Source organism: Symphodus melops (assembly GCF_947650265.1).
Source record: "Symphodus melops genome assembly, chromosome: 10".
NCBI lineage: Eukaryota > Metazoa > Chordata > Actinopteri > Labriformes > Labridae > Symphodus > Symphodus melops.
Genome location: NC_136700.1, coordinates 14,031,516 through 14,047,283, shown reverse-complemented (window position 1 = coordinate 14,047,283; position 15,768 = coordinate 14,031,516). Strand labels below are relative to the sequence as shown.

At 38.9% G+C, this 15,768-nt stretch overlaps 1 protein-coding gene across 1 annotated transcript; it reads right to left on the bottom strand.

Moving 5' to 3' along the window:
* Nucleotides 1-961: 961 nt before the first annotated feature.
* Nucleotides 962-12,877, bottom strand: naalad2 (N-acetylated alpha-linked acidic dipeptidase 2). Its single transcript, XM_079353908.1, has 20 exons — nucleotides 12,717-12,877; nucleotides 12,078-12,189; nucleotides 11,249-11,435; nucleotides 9,446-9,547; nucleotides 9,173-9,298; nucleotides 8,820-8,900; nucleotides 8,440-8,545; nucleotides 8,262-8,355; nucleotides 8,061-8,156; nucleotides 7,308-7,393; nucleotides 5,765-5,884; nucleotides 5,564-5,646; nucleotides 5,424-5,487; nucleotides 5,266-5,333; nucleotides 5,031-5,122; nucleotides 4,825-4,915; nucleotides 4,043-4,307; nucleotides 3,849-3,930; nucleotides 3,227-3,319; nucleotides 962-2,215 (listed from the first exon to the last, which is right to left on the bottom strand). Exons 1-20 carry the CDS (start codon nucleotides 12,796-12,798, stop codon nucleotides 2,026-2,028), a joined length of 2,220 nt encoding a protein of 739 aa, XP_079210034.1. The 5' UTR covers nucleotides 12,799-12,877; the 3' UTR covers nucleotides 962-2,025.
* Nucleotides 12,878-15,768: the final 2,891 nt, after the last annotated feature.

Sequence of the window (15,768 nt, the reverse complement as noted above, 5' to 3'; positions counted from 1 at the left end):
ACTGTCGTTCATTTACTGCTCTGTATGACATTGAATTGCCCCCCGAGGACAAATGACGTTTATTCAATTGCATTTCAATTTGAACTCAGTGACATGTCCACATAACTCTGCTCTGTCTTTGACTGTTTAAATTCCAGGAGATTATTGAGCTCAAGTATTATGAAAGAAAATTCATCTTGGCAAGGTAAGTGAACATCTTGCTTCATCGGAAAAATTAAACTTAGTTCTCTGATAATCTAAAAAGAAGTGGTTTAAGAGCAGATTCAACTTTGGTACCTTCTAGTGGTAGTGTAAAACACACATTATAGGTTATGCATACTTGTATTGTTTGAATCATGGAATTATAATAATATTTGCAATTTATAACGTGCCTTTTAAGGGACCCAATGCCATTTTACATGGTGCAGGGACCAAATAAAAGAACAAAACAAACCGGAGGCAGGAAGGACTGTAAATGATGGTAGACTGATAGAGAGGCAAAGTAAAGTGTGGCGGACAGATCGAGTTTGAGAAGATATTTAAATGAGTCCAAAGGCGAGGCAATGCAGATGTCTGAAATCAACATTCAACAATATGAACACAAGAAACAGAGCTTGTACTTTATATAAATGTCAAATTATTGCAGTTGACACTAAAAAAGTCTAAATTGACCTACAGTGTAAAACATTTTCTTTTGAAACAAATGACCTGACCACATATTCTGCCTCTTATAACAAACTAACTCCAGAGGAGCTGCTTGTCCACATGCAAGCCAGGCAACTGCTTGGGGACCCAGGCCAGTAGGGGGCCCCCAAGGGCAGATAAACATGAAACCTCAGCAGTGGCTCAAAATGTGCAAAGTTTGCAGAGACAGTAGGTAAATCCCACTAAGTGATATGACAGCACTCACTCATGCCTGAATGATGCTTGTCTAGCGCTATGGGGAAGAGACACTTTAATAACATAACTTCCACTAATGAAATGTGTTGATGTCAGATTATTTATTACATGATGGGGACAAACGCTGTTCGCTGGAACCCACTTTCAACTTTTCTCTGGGGCCCCAACAGTCTCCAGGATCGCCACTTGTTGGCTTAATCGTGTAGCTGATAGATTGACACTTATTTAACCACCAAGTTTGATCACGCTCGCACAAAGTCAGATTTCCCTGAATATGGATTCAACTGAGATTCAATTGATTTACTCTTTAAATCTGCAGGAAAGTCTATCGGCAGTTGCAGCTCTTCAAGCAATACAGCTACGATGAGCAAATATGGAAGTGTATCTTTGTTAATCCATTATCACAACCAAACAGTCTATGATCACAACACAGTAAATAATGTGTAAGTAAACGAGCTGTACAATTCCTAACTCTGTACAATGTTTTGAATTGGACTGATATGAAATACATCTCAAACACTTAGTTAATATCAAATGACACGCTTATGAAGGTTTGTTTGTAAAGTGACGCTACAGCCCGGTGTGATCTGATATAAGCACCACGCGATGTTTGCTAAGAGATGCAAGGGACACCTATGTATGTAAGAACATTACACGTCTTTAAGGAACCTAAAGAAAGTCATTTATTCAAAAAGATTAGTAAACGCGTAAATTCATTGCTGTAACTGTCACGTTTCACTTCCTTTTTTCCCTCGAATCATTTCATGCTGGAGATATCAGCTGTCTTTCGTTCATGTAAAGGAAGCCTTGATTTTATTCGATGGTCTTAAAAGCCAAATATTATTATAGAACAATAGCAGCAACAGAAAAAAGAGAAAACCCCTCATAAATTATTTTTTCTGCAGCAACGTAAGAAGTTCACTCAGAGTTAAACGACAGATGTGAAATTATGCTCCAGTAAGGACATTCAGAAAAACACACAGAAAATTCATTCGTTATTACTGAGCTTTGGACGTTTCTGAACATGTCTTCATCAGAAAACGGCAATGTCAATGCTTTGTGTGTGTTGCAGGCGATGTGTTGTTCTTTTCCACCACCGGATTTGTAACATAATCTTATCGATTTCTCAGTCAGGTTACGTGTGCCTCATGCAGGTGGTGTTAGAGTCATGGCAGCAGCATGAACGGTGAATGCTGCGATGCTGATTTGACGCTTGACTTCCTCCCAGGACTTCTGTGGTTCCGCCGAGTTCTCGATATCAAACAAAGCATCGTAGATCCCGGGGAAAGACTCGCCCGCGTATTTATTGTGGCTGCTGGGGGCAAAGATCACGTGTCTGAAAAAGAGAGAACTTTAAGTTTTTGGATTACACGAGAGGTTTTTATAGATTCAACATCTTATCATAACCAGGTCAAAGGTGATAGTACTGAAAGAGAGGAAATCATTTTGGCACACTTAAAAACACTTGTGCAGCATCCAAACAATAAATAGTGTTGTCCATGAAAGATAGTGTCTTTTCTGAGCTGTGCACATTAAAAGTAGAGTTTATGCTGCTTTTAAAATGCAGCAAAAGTATGTTTCAGAGTTCGGCAGTTAGTCCTATAGTACCCTTTGAGTAACCTCACCAAGACCACAGTGTTACACAGGACAGTCAGTGTCTTTATCTTCACCTCTCATATGACTGCAGCAGCAAAAAGCAGGGCTGCTGATATGAACAGAGGTCAGACAAATGAATGAACACTGGCATTAATGAATGAATGTTAAGTCTATGAAGCCTATGAGAACACTGTGTTTATGATATATAGTTTAGTATTCTCTGGTCATACAAAGTAAAATATAAACACAATGCCATGGGGCAGCTGTGGCTCAGTAGGTAGAGTCATCTCTCAACTGGAAGGTCAAGGGTTCGATCCCCAGCTCCTGCAGCGGCATGTCTGACGTGTCCTTGGGGAAGACGCCTAACCACAAATTGCTCCCACTGCTTCGTTGGCCACGTACGAATGGGATTAGTTTCTGATGGTCTCTGTGATGGGGTAGGTGTGACTGTCACATGCGGTGTAAAAGCACTTTAAGTAGTTAGAAGACGAGAAAAGCGCTTTACAAGCTCAAGTCCATTTACCATTTTTAAAATTATAATTATTTTTTAAACTTTATTTATACCCGTGGGGCAATTTAAAGGTACAGAGACACGCACCAAGCGGTCGACCACAAGCGACCCACATACACCCCTGACACAGCAGGGGGAGCAATTCGGGGTTAAGTGTCTTGCCTAAGGACATTTATTACAAGGTAATCATGTAAACAAAATGTAAAAACTCGACTGTGTTTTGAATGTGTTGTTACTAACCGGTAGAAGGGTCTGCCGGGTAATCCCAGAGGGTCTATGAAGGCTCGCTCCAGATACATGAGCTGATCATTCATGACTCGTACCTGCAGAGGACTGATACACACACACTAGTCACATTAGACTAATGGCCTTTTCTGGACTAAACATTCACTCAGCAGTTATATCTGAGGCACACCTGCACTATCAATGCATGCAGTCCAATGGAGTTCTGCCATGAAGCCAACTTTTCAAATGACTTGTTTTACAGTTAAATTCTTTATTAATTAAATCATATGCTTCAGCACATGTTCTAATGATAAAAATAATTTTAATTTTAAATTCCAGATCATGGTGAATGTGTAACATTCAAGTCCAGGACCAACAAAAATAAGAACAATTGTTGCATACTTCTAGCAATAACCTCATTACAATTCTCTTTTCACAAATACTATTCCTTTACAGCTTTGTTACAGAGTAGCCTAATATATGTCACAGGTGTGATATTCTTTGTAAAAAAATTAAATAAAATTGCAATTAAGAATTGAATTATTCAATATACTTTAATATACTTTATGAAAACGTAAATTCCCAAAACATATTTACATACTTGAACTGATAACACGTATGAAATGTTAAACCTTACTCTGCTCTATTGAGAGTCTGCAGGCGCTGATGAAAGTCACTAGCTGAACCAGTGAAGTTCTCCACAGCAGAAAACAAGGAAGCTGAAAGAAAGATACGACAAAGATTTACCATGCCGAAAAGTCTGCTGGCCATGTAAACTTTACCTTAACGTAATATTTATTTTGTTTTATCCAAAGCACAAAATGCACTCACCAAACGACACCTCATACATCCCCATCTCCTCTGGGTGCCTCTGTGCCAGTTGTGCGATACTGTGAGCATACTTCGTCAGTGACTCTGCATACTGGTTTACGTCCAGCGGGAGGAGTTGGGAATCAGCCAATAGGAAGACAAGCCCACCTCTCACCTGGGCCACCGCCCGCAGCCTCTTAAAGGAGGGGTCGTAGTACTTCTCCACGATCTCAAATGTTTCATAAACACTGTGATAGACGGGATAGCTGCTGTACCGCTCTGTTTTCTGAATGGACTCACAAGACACTTCACTGAGTTACATAGAGGCCCATGGCAGAGACACTTTACAGACCCACGCTCTCATGCTCTAATAAAACTCAACTATTAAGTGAAGACATTTTGTTAAGCAAAGGACAGGAGGACAGCAACTTTGCCTCAGAAAAGTAAAAAAAAATACAATGCGGATCAAACAATGACACTTGTAATATCAAATTTTAGATGGTACTCAAATATTAAAAGCTAACCAACACATTCTCCATACATAAACAGGATTATATAGAAAACACAGACTTTGACATAAATAGAGCGTATTGAGATGATCATATTCAGCCATACAAGTTCAACGAGTGTGGCAAGATACATTTCACTCAAAATAATTCCTTCAAGAAGATGTAGTAGACTGACTATGATTTGCATTGGACCCCCAAAACACAAAGGGACACTCTCAAAGACACAAGTTCAAATACAGTCATATCAATGACTTATTCTATGCAGACCAGTCTCTTAAGGGAAGCATGTCTTACCTTGTTCTTGGTGTATCTTGCTCTGCCTGCAGTGATTCCCAGTCGAATAAAGTAGGCTTCAAAGTCACTGCCTGACCCAAGTTTACTGATTCTGCAGCACAACAGAGTGGAGGACAGACAAGTGCAGTCATTTGTGTCATTTATTTTTACATCACTTGGTTGACTGCTACTGACTGACAGAATGACTTTCAAACTTCACTTTGTACCTTGGTGCATCGCGATTGTTGGTCCAGTTGTCCCTCTTATGCCAACTCTCGTACAGAGAAACTCCCTCCTCTCCTTCTTCTGGGCTAATTATCTACATGCAAACACGGAACAAAAAAAGACAGACAGGCAAGGATAAAGATGGAGGGACCAACAGGACTGCTGCATGAGAGTAAACAATAAACACAAAATTAATTCACCCATTTCAGTGGTTCAGTTGTGAACAACTCTGCTCACCTGTTTGGTGAGGTCGTACACCAAAGTGTGCAGTGACGGCGTGCAGTCAACCCTCAGTGTGTACATACCTGAAATCCATACATTCACACACATGAGCAATATCAAGTAGGCCTCAATATTGCCTTTTTTGATTGTGGAGAGTAAGCAAACACACTCACCCTCGATAGCAGAGTCAGCGTTGATGTAGGCAACAGCTCTTTCCTGCAGCAGTTTGGCATTGTCCTGTAAACACGGGTTAATACAGTAAATTTCTCTTTTTGTTAGCATGTATTAGAAATGTGCATAATATTTCAAATACCTCTGCCCATTCTGTAGATCCCAGCAGTCCGAACTCCTCCGCATCCCAGCTGGCAAATATGACAGTCCTTCTCGGCCTCCAGCCTATAATAATTAAAAATCAAACGCACGCTATGTTGACATTATGTTTGTGGCACTGTGGGGGACACCAGACCAGAACTTGCTTTACGAGAGCCAGAAACAACAAAACACACAGTTGTACCTTTGCTTAGCAGCTCGCCGGCGCTCCTCACAGTTTCGTGAACCACCGCAGCACCAGACATGGGATCAATTCCTCCAAACACCCAAGCATCCCGGTGCCCTCCCAGAATCACATACCTGTCTAAACATCCGCACACAAACACACACACAGTCGTTAGGTTACAACATGGTAGGAATCGCAATTTTTCAATTTATTACAAAGTATCAATATTTGGTTATCAAATGCAAAGCTGCAGCTTGAAAACACGTGGGCTCTGTTACTATTATCTGAGGAGTTGCGAAAAACAATTTACCAAAGATCAGCTTCGAAAACTTGCTGATCAATATGACACTGGAATTATCAGTAGTGACAAAAGTTTGAAAAAGAGCACCAGAGAAGCCCTTAAGGCTGTACTGATTCAAAGTAGCATCCTTAAATCTGCTTCTTTTATCAGAACCAAAAGGCCCACCTGCTGAATTGTCAGACACAACCATTGTGTCAAGGCTGGCTCTACAAGAGTTGCACTTACAAGAAAACCAAATGGAGAGGGAACTTTAGAGAAAAGAAACTGCATTTAGAACATGAAGGATTCTTAAAAGAGATGGAATTTATTAAACAGGTCCCCCATTTTGTGGGGAAAGATGTGGAGAAGTGTTTTCCTCATTTTGTGGAAATGTGTTCAAAATGGCCGGAACATGGATGGACACTGCTTTTACAATGTGTTTTGGTAGGAGAAGCACTTGAAGCTAACTCCTCCTTTGAGTCTTGACAAAAGCAAAGATGACAAAGTTAAAAGCGCCATATTGAGATTGTATGAGGTAGTTCCTAAGACTTATTGCCAATGTTTTAGAAACCTCAGCAGGCTCGACCAGCAAATTTATGCTGAGTTTGAAGGAGACCCTTTAACAGGTTGTGCAAATCTCAGAATGTTGAAACAAACGAGGATCTTAGGCAACTTGTGCTTGTGGAATTTAAACCCTGTCTACCTGATGTTGTTTGTATTTACCTTAATGAGCAAAAGGTCACCCAGATAGACAAAGCTGCTGTTCTGGCAGATGAGTTTATTTTGACGCACAGAATGATTTTTGACAAAAACCAAGTAGAGCAAGTGGGAAATGCTGGGTTAAGAACTTGTTATCTGTCTTTACCTCTTTTAAAAAGACTGTCAGTGGAAATTACCCTTCAGAGAAATCTTGTTTTTATTCCAAGAAACCTGGACACTTCATCACTGAGTGCCCTGTTTTGAGTTAGAAACATAGTTCTTCAAAACCTGTAGCCTTGATAAAAACTGTTAAACATACATATTTGGCACAGGCTGAACAGCATTCACCTTAAAAGAGTGAGCTAGCTGGTTCTTCGTCTTTTCTTATAGGTAGTTTTGTTTCCCTTGGTTCCAATCCAGCAGACATGAAACCAATCAAGATTTAGAGAGATGCTGGAGCTTTCCAGATAATATCAGTCTGTGTCCATATTGTTATCACGAGTGGGTCTTGTATGTGCTGTTTGTTTATATAATATTGCTTCAACATTAACTACAGGATAAGGACATATAAGCATGCTGTACCTGGCTCCAGAGCTCCTCTTATCCGACCTATGACGTTGTAGATCCTGGCTACCTGGTTGTTAGTGTGGATGTTCATACGCACCTTCCTGTGTCAGACCGAAAACAGACAGGAAAGACAGAGACTCAGACACATGAAGAGACAGAGAAGAAATTATTTAAAAAAGTACTAATGTTTCAAGTTTAGAAAGCATTATGAAACCAAAACAACAACATGAACAACATTCTCAAGCACATGTTCATTTTGTTTAACTCCTTCACTTACTGACGCACTAGAGAACAGTGACAGAGAAATAAAAAGAAACTTGTCAACATCGAGATCTCAATTTGTTTGTCTTTAACTACAATTTTAGTAACAATTAAGTACAGAAGACAACATTGAACAATAACAAATTATTGATTGTATTTGCTGTAAATGGGATAGTGTTATGGTACATACAACAGTCTTAATGCCTGGATGCCTGCAGCCTGGATGTGTATTTATGTGTATTTGTGTCTCTCACACAGATACAATGGCCTCTATTGTACTTCATTTGGCTACTTGCCACTGGGTCAATAAAGCTTAGCAAGAGGGGAGCCTCTATTCAGACACTTTAACACAGAGAGTAGGCGTTGTTGAAGCAGAGGAAGGAGACAATACTAACTGGAGAGGAAGGTTTGATTGCATCAAATAATTCCATCACTAGATAAAGAGGACACAAGTGATTACTTATTAGACAGTGGACATGATTAAAGCTTCATGCTGGCAGCACTTACTGGATCTTGGACTCCTCCGTAAAGCCGGGACCAATCTTGTAGGAGACGTTCAGAGCTCCTTTCCAGTTGTTGGGGGGAGTCTGTCCTCCCATGTTCCTGTTACACATAAAATAGCCATTGGGTGGATGTGTATTCATTTTGTCCAACTCTTTCTGCATGACAAATTACCTTCACAGAAGCACATAATAAGCCAAACATTACTTCAGTAGCTGGATTGCATCGTGGAAGCCTATTGGATGCACAGGGATCTTGGGAAGTCCCACTCCGTCCTCTAAACCGAACCTGTAGGTATAATCTGTAAATGAGGAGACACGACTTTAATAGATAAAATCAAACATCTAAACACTTTGTCCAGGTAAAAGCACACAGAGACACACACCTTTAGCAGGGTACCCCGGTGTTAGCGGGTCTCCTGCTCCATTCAGGTTGAGAACATTTCCTCTCTGAGCTCCTCCACCAGGCAGGTTCCAGCCTTCAGGGTAGGGCTGCACACATACAGTTAAAGAAATGATTTATTTGAATCCCCAGTATGCATTTCTCTCCTGAATTTAAATGTTCCAAAATGATATCTAATTTTTTGAAGGCTCTCTAATAGGCTCAACAGTCATTTCCGTAATAAATTAATGTTGTTACTGCAGTTCCTTTGATTTAAGCGCTTTGTTTAGAGGGGAAATCAGGGTTTTAATATTTAGTACAGTAAATATCATTGTTTCTAACAGTTTCACAGATTCTAAATGTTTTTGTTACAGATTGTTGTACCTGGACTCCGTCAGCCCAGTAGTCTGCTGGGTCTGAAAACATAATGATCCCCTTTGCTCCGGCTAGCACAGCGTTCTTCACCTGGTGGAGCAGATCAAATGTGTTGACAGTGAGTAGTTTTGATTGTGTACAACATGTCAGTTTTGCATGTCCTTTTTTCTGTGCGAGTCACAAGCTACATTTGATTGAGTTGACATTTATGAATTACATTAAATGTCACCAAAATGAAACCATCTGAACAATGTTTTCAACAAAAATAAAAAAAACTATATGAATTCAGCCATATTTGAAATGACATTTCCAGGACATTGTTTATTTTTTGTCCTTGAGCACAAGACAAAAGTGTTTCTTACCTTATTGCCTCTGAATATTTTGCCATATCTGACAATAACAATCTTCCCTGTGGCATTGATGCCCATCTCCCTCTCTAACTGAAAAAAGTCTTCGGTGCGACCATAGTTCACATAAACCAACTCCCCCTGTGGAGAAAGACAAAAAAAAAAAGGGGGGACATCTCAGGCACAGCGAGAATGGGTACAGGTGACCTTTAAAATCCATGGCGACTACTTTACTGATTCAATTGTATTCAGTGTAATAACATTATTTCTGTGCATGTGTGTGTGTACCTCAGGTTGTCCCTTGGCAGAGAAAGCACTGTATGGAGGCACAATGTCTGAAACATTTTCGTACCCCTGTGGAACCGGTTCAGCCAGGGACGTCTTGAAAACCTGGTGAGACCAAATCACCAAGTTAAATAAAATATTAACAAACTGGTCCAAGCTAACTCCGTCTTCAAGTTGTATATATTCACTGTCAGCAGTAAGCAGGGATGAATACCACATGAAACCTACGTTCACCCAAAAACTGACATTTAGTTTAAATTTAAAAGTTCTTTTACTTGATCAATATTTTCACGTGGATTTTCTGCAGCACTACATATTAGAGTGATGTAATGGGGCTTTATCTAAAATCTGCAGCTTGTTGGTTTAGAATATGTTTAAAACACTACAGTTTTGATAATAAGATGCTGTTTAATATTCCAGACTATCATAGAGTATATCTTTACAAAAACTTAAAAGGAAAACACATAAATTGGCAAAAATACTGAATATTTCAGCACTTTCGCATTATATGTGAGTTCTACTATTGAAAAAGAAAACATCTTACGTCTGAACATCTTATATTTATTTATTGTATCTCCTGTCCTGACCCTTGTTACGATCATTGCCTCTATATTGCAGTACTCTGGATTTTGTTTGCTTGCCAAATAGTTCAGAAAAGAATGCATTATTATCTTTTCTGATACTGAACTGCAGGTCATTCTGAGGTCAGTTTTTCTCTTTTTCTGAAATTTGAAGACTCAGACAATCAATTTATCAATACAACAGATTCAACCAAGGGGTGCTGGTGGCACAGTGGTTGGTGTGCGCGCCCCATGTGGAGGCTGGAGGCAGGCCGACCGACCGTGTTTTCATATCTGACATGTGGTTCCATTCGCGCACCACATTCCTCTCTTTCCCTCTCTCTCTCTCTCTCTCCCTCTCCCCCCCTGATTTCTAAATCCTCTATCCACTGTCCTATCTCTACAAGAAATGCACAAAAAGCCAGAAAATTCAACCATGATAAAACAACAATAGTAAAAAGATTTAACAATCACTTAAAATCACATTAATCCTGTTTTAGTCTAATATTACAACTACATACTTTTCATTTGCTGTTACATAGTTTTAAAAATGTATAATTTTTGACCTGTAAAGGAGTATTTTTCCTGAGTTCGATTATAAAAGCTCTGTGGTTTTCAGATTATTGTGTATACAGTACATAGAAAAACAAATATGGAGTGATTTTGCTTGCAGTTTAAAAGTAGACTTTAGGCAGACCTGGTTACTCTGAGAAACATGGCGTAAGCTCTAAATGTGTGCTACTCAGTGGATGTTTTTCAGCTGAGATGAGAAGTAACTCTGAAGTCTCTTATCTCACAAAAAGGCTCTTAAAGGACTTTGGACTTAAACCGGCTGTCTTGCAGCTGTGTGACGATGCGAGATAAACATGAGGCCTAGTGCAGAATGTCTGTGTTTAAAATACAGTATATACATGATCTCGATTTTAGCTGCAACGTTGTTAGCCCCACAAACAGACTTTTGTTAAAGTGCATGAGAAAATAAAAAAAATCCCCTGGAATTTAAGGGCTGTTTGACATTTCTGAAACTAAAGCAGAATGATCTGAACAGGAGGCGCTAGTGGTGAACTGCATGTCTGAGGCATATGACAGCCTGCCTAATGCTCTAAAAGATGAGCGCAAACTATTATGATACAACTAGAAACATTTACAGAGGCTGCAGACATATAGAAGGTGAGGTTTGGAAAAGTGTGGAGCCTTAAGGCTCATTTAAAAATGTTATTGAAGCATCATTGAGCATTAACTGTACCTCGTTGCCAAGCTGATCTATTATTGAGATGTAATTTGGTTGGGATTTGTTGGGATAGGACAACAGGACGTCATAGGGCACCATCTCTACTGAGTCCAGTCCAAACTCGAGCCACTCTTTCTTGATCTGTTCGGCATACCTCAGATTCTGCTCAGTGCCAGCCAGGTGGGGAAGTCGTGTAAATTTCCTGTGGAGAGCACGCCATCAGTCAGTGAATATTAGTTTGATGATTATTTTCAATGTATTGAGAGTTCTTTGTGTTTCCTGGAGTAATTTCTGCTGTTCTGTGCAGCTGGTGAGCTTACGCTTTTAGTGTCTTTGAAAACTTTAGGATCCCTTTAAGTTTTTGGTAAAGAAAATTCCGGGGGGTTTGAACGATGTTTGGCAGCACGACATGACTTCCCTTCTACGAGCAGGGGGTCACTGGGTTTACAGAGGTTAGGTCGATGTAGGTTTGTGTGGTTAACCACAGTTAAGCATCCTGTCAAGATCGCAGTGCTGTGCATGTGAAAAGACTTGGCCTTTTATAGGAGCTGTTACATGAAAAATGAAGGGATTACCACAGTCATCCTCATGGGGCTATAAACATTTATTGACTTAACTTAAAATTGACTGTAAATGTTCATCTTTGCATGATCCTGAAGAAAGTGTTGGACATGTAGATTTTAAGCTTTCTACTTAATTCAAACACAAAGAGCTCTTGCATTAGATCTGGACTCTTTCATATTGCATGCTGAACTTTCCCTACTACTTACTATTACTACTTTGCATTACTTGTACTGAGCAGAATTACAAGGTTTTCGGTAAAGGTGGTGCTTTTTCTCTTTACCTGAGATGCTCTCGGATGTTTTCTGGCTTCATGTCATCCAGAAACTCTCTGAGGTACTTGTTGGATGTAGTGTGGTTTGCATCGTTTGGATGTGTTGGCTTTGCAAACCAGCCTATAGTACACACAGGACACACACCACCCACAAACACACACAACCCCACAAACACAGACACAAAGGGCGCAAACAGTAAGTCAGTAAAACATCCTTGTTACTGTAGTTCTAATTACAGTCTCATGGCTTCACAGTGACATTTTAAACATATGACAGTCTTACAAGGAGGGGTAAACACAAAGAATACCTGTATATATGTCAATAAGTGCCCAGCAGTAAAAGCTTCCAGTTATGTTAGTAAATAGAATCAAATAGTGTTGTGGTCATGGAAAGTGTGTTTCAACCTGCTGTGAGCCAACAGATGTGAAATATATCAGAGTAGTGACAACCTGAAACTCAACCACACAACAGAGAACCTTCAGAATTAACTTTGAACAGCACTGAATAGATTTGAGTTGTCAGATCATTTGAATAGTTTTAATCCTCCAAAACAAGGATTTTTTTCTTCAAATGCATGCCGAGTTTACAGTTGCATCACTTCTGTATTATTTATATCCAGTCTTTCTGTAAGCCATGTCATTACGTACCTATGATGAAGCCAAGTAAAAACAAAGCTGTCACAACAACAATCCACCAGATCCACTGGATTAAACTGCTCTCCTTTCTCATTCTAAAGCAGCACGTTCCACAGGCTCCCACACTCTGACACAACTTAGTCTGCAGTTCACGTTCCACAGAGATAGAGAGAAAGTAATTTGTTTTCTGTAGTGCAGAGTTGGGGCATGGCTGAGAGATACGGAGCGAGAGAGGGAGGGAGGGAGGGACCGGGCTGATGACAGAATCTGTGGCAAAGAAAGAGGCAGTGAAAAGTAGGAGAGGAATACAAAAGGGAGCTACTCATTAGTGTTGTGTTTGGCCAGTGTAATGACTGTATTGTGCACCTTGGACATTTCAGTGCTGACTCAGTGTTACTCAACCATAGTTTTCCATGACTACACTCAAAGGACTGTTCCTCTCATCGCATTAAGATGCATGTTGGACTTGAGAAGTAACATGTAGTCTTCTAAGATGATGCCAAGTTCATCAAGCTGTACATGCAGAGCAGGAAAAGTAAACAAAAAGTCTCACTGACATATAGGAAAGTGTAAAAACTTTTTACACAACCCATGAATCTATTGATCTATTGAATCTATTCTTTCTTTCTTCCCACCTCACCTCTCACATGCACACTAGACTAAAACTCAGGGAAACTATTTAGATGATACACACACACAATTTGGTTGTGGCTTTCTTTTGCATTGTGTTTTTTTGATTTTTTAAAATTTAAATTGTAGAATTAAAAAGCTCTTAATCTTTATTTAAAATGACATAATTTTGACTCATTTTGATTGTAATTTCAGGTTAGTAATCAGAATCAACGAACAAAACAGACAGCAACAATAATGCATGAGGTGTCATGTTTGTATATAGCAATTATGAATTTTACTTGATTTTTAGTTCAGGATACATTTTGCCTTATATGTTGATGGATAGTTGTATCGTTGACATATTTTCCCACACTAACAGACACACGAGCCCTGGTCTTTCTGACCCCTCCTGGTTCTGCGAGCAGCTGTGTGGGGTTAAGGACGTGTCTTTCATGCGGTGGGCTGGAGCGTGAAGTGGGAGGGGGCTTCCTGTCCTCAGGAATGTTGGGAGGACACAGACCACAGATCGGTCTCTTCCTAATAACGCCGTTTGTCTCGAGCTGTATGCGGAGGTTAGTTTTGTTTGATCTACTGTAACTGTTTTCATACCTCAATTGTTTTTAAAACCCGTACACTAGATTGAAGTGTTCTTACATCATCCATTGAGCATGACCAAGCTTTGATGATTACATGAATCAGACTGATGTTTGGTGGCATTATGGCTCATGCCATTCATGCAGAACAGTACAATAACCTCATCTTTTCAATGTTTTAAGGATTTTGATAGTCAATGGGACAAAAAAACCCAAACTATTCCAAAATTGTGTTGATGCCCTTGACATCATAGCATCCTCATCAGTTCAATTTAACTATATTGATTGAATTGAATTAAAGTGCTAAATTCAAATAATTTTTCTGACTCCGTTTGTATTGCTATTAAATATTAAATGGCAGAAGTAAAATTGTTAGCACAAAAACATTAGGAAGCGAAGCTTCAAAAGATACATTTAGACATTACATGAGTGCAATGAGGAGTGGCCTGATGGAAACCATGTGTTCATGATCGACAAAACATAACTTTATCAAGCTGTGATAAGGACCAGGAGAAGAGATCTGAGTAGGCTTATCCTTCCAAATCAAACTCATAAACCATTTATGAAATAGGCTTTGGAAATGAGGGAACTATAATATTTAAATAGGAGAGGATACCACTTGACTGCTGCCACAGAGCTGAAGGGAAATGATAGTTGATAAAACTATTTCATTTATTTGAAGATGATCCAAAGCTTTGTTTATGTTCTGAAGAAGACTTTGTAATCAAAAGTGCAAACAAAACTGCTGGACAGAGCTTTAAGGAAAATGATTTGACCGATCAAACAAGAACTAACAATGAAAACTTAAAAAAACCCTCAATATTGTGAGTGATAAAATGTGTTTTATTGCATGTGGTAGAATTAAGTTTCCCATATTTGGAACTTAGTCCACTATAACCCAGAACATTAAAACAAAAATAAATATGACATTATGTTGCACATATGTACACATGAACAAATTGTCATGTTTATCATGCCCTTTATTTCCAAATAAATCTGGGGTTTGTCAGAAAAGTGCAGCTGCATTTCTGATCAGAGACACAAGATGGAGCTAACAGCTGTAAAAGACTCCATGTAGGTGAAGAACCTAACGTTAAACTCATTTTTCTCATCTCCTGAAAAAAACAAAACAAACTATTGATAGAAGGATGCCTCAGCAGTATGACAACACCCGATATTAACTTACAACCAGTAGTGTCATTGTTTATATCACTTTCTGATGAGTTATCCTACGCAATATTATACATTGAAGCAAATGAGTTTAGGAATAATTGATCTATTTGTTTTGGCATATAGATCAGAATTATAATTCTTTATTTTAATTTTCATATTGTTCTCATCTTTTTCATTTTTTTTACTTAATTGTCCTTCATTGTAGTGTTTCATATATTTAACTGCCTCTTGTTACCTTACTGTTGTCTCTGTCGTATTCGTGTTATTTATATTATCATATTTTTATATTGTTGTTGTACTCTCTGTTAGGCCTGACTGTTGATGTCTGTTCAGTCCTGAGTTTATGTATCATGTTATGTCTGTCAAAGCACTTTGTGAACATTTCTTTTAAAAGGTGCTATATAAATAAAGTTATTATTATTATTCTTAATGAAAGTTAGCTTTGGCTTGTAGGTAGTGAAAATCTCTTTGGCAAGGGTTCACTATTTTAAAAATGGTCATACGCAATTTGATAAAAGATAATCCATCTCTCACTTAATATCATACCTGCAGTTAATGGGTCATTAACAAAGCCAATCATCAAACCTTCTCTTCAAATTTAGTTTTAATTAATTGTTTAAATTTAATTAAGTACTTTAATTATTGTAAATTGCCATATTTTATTAATTATTACCTTTGTACTATAG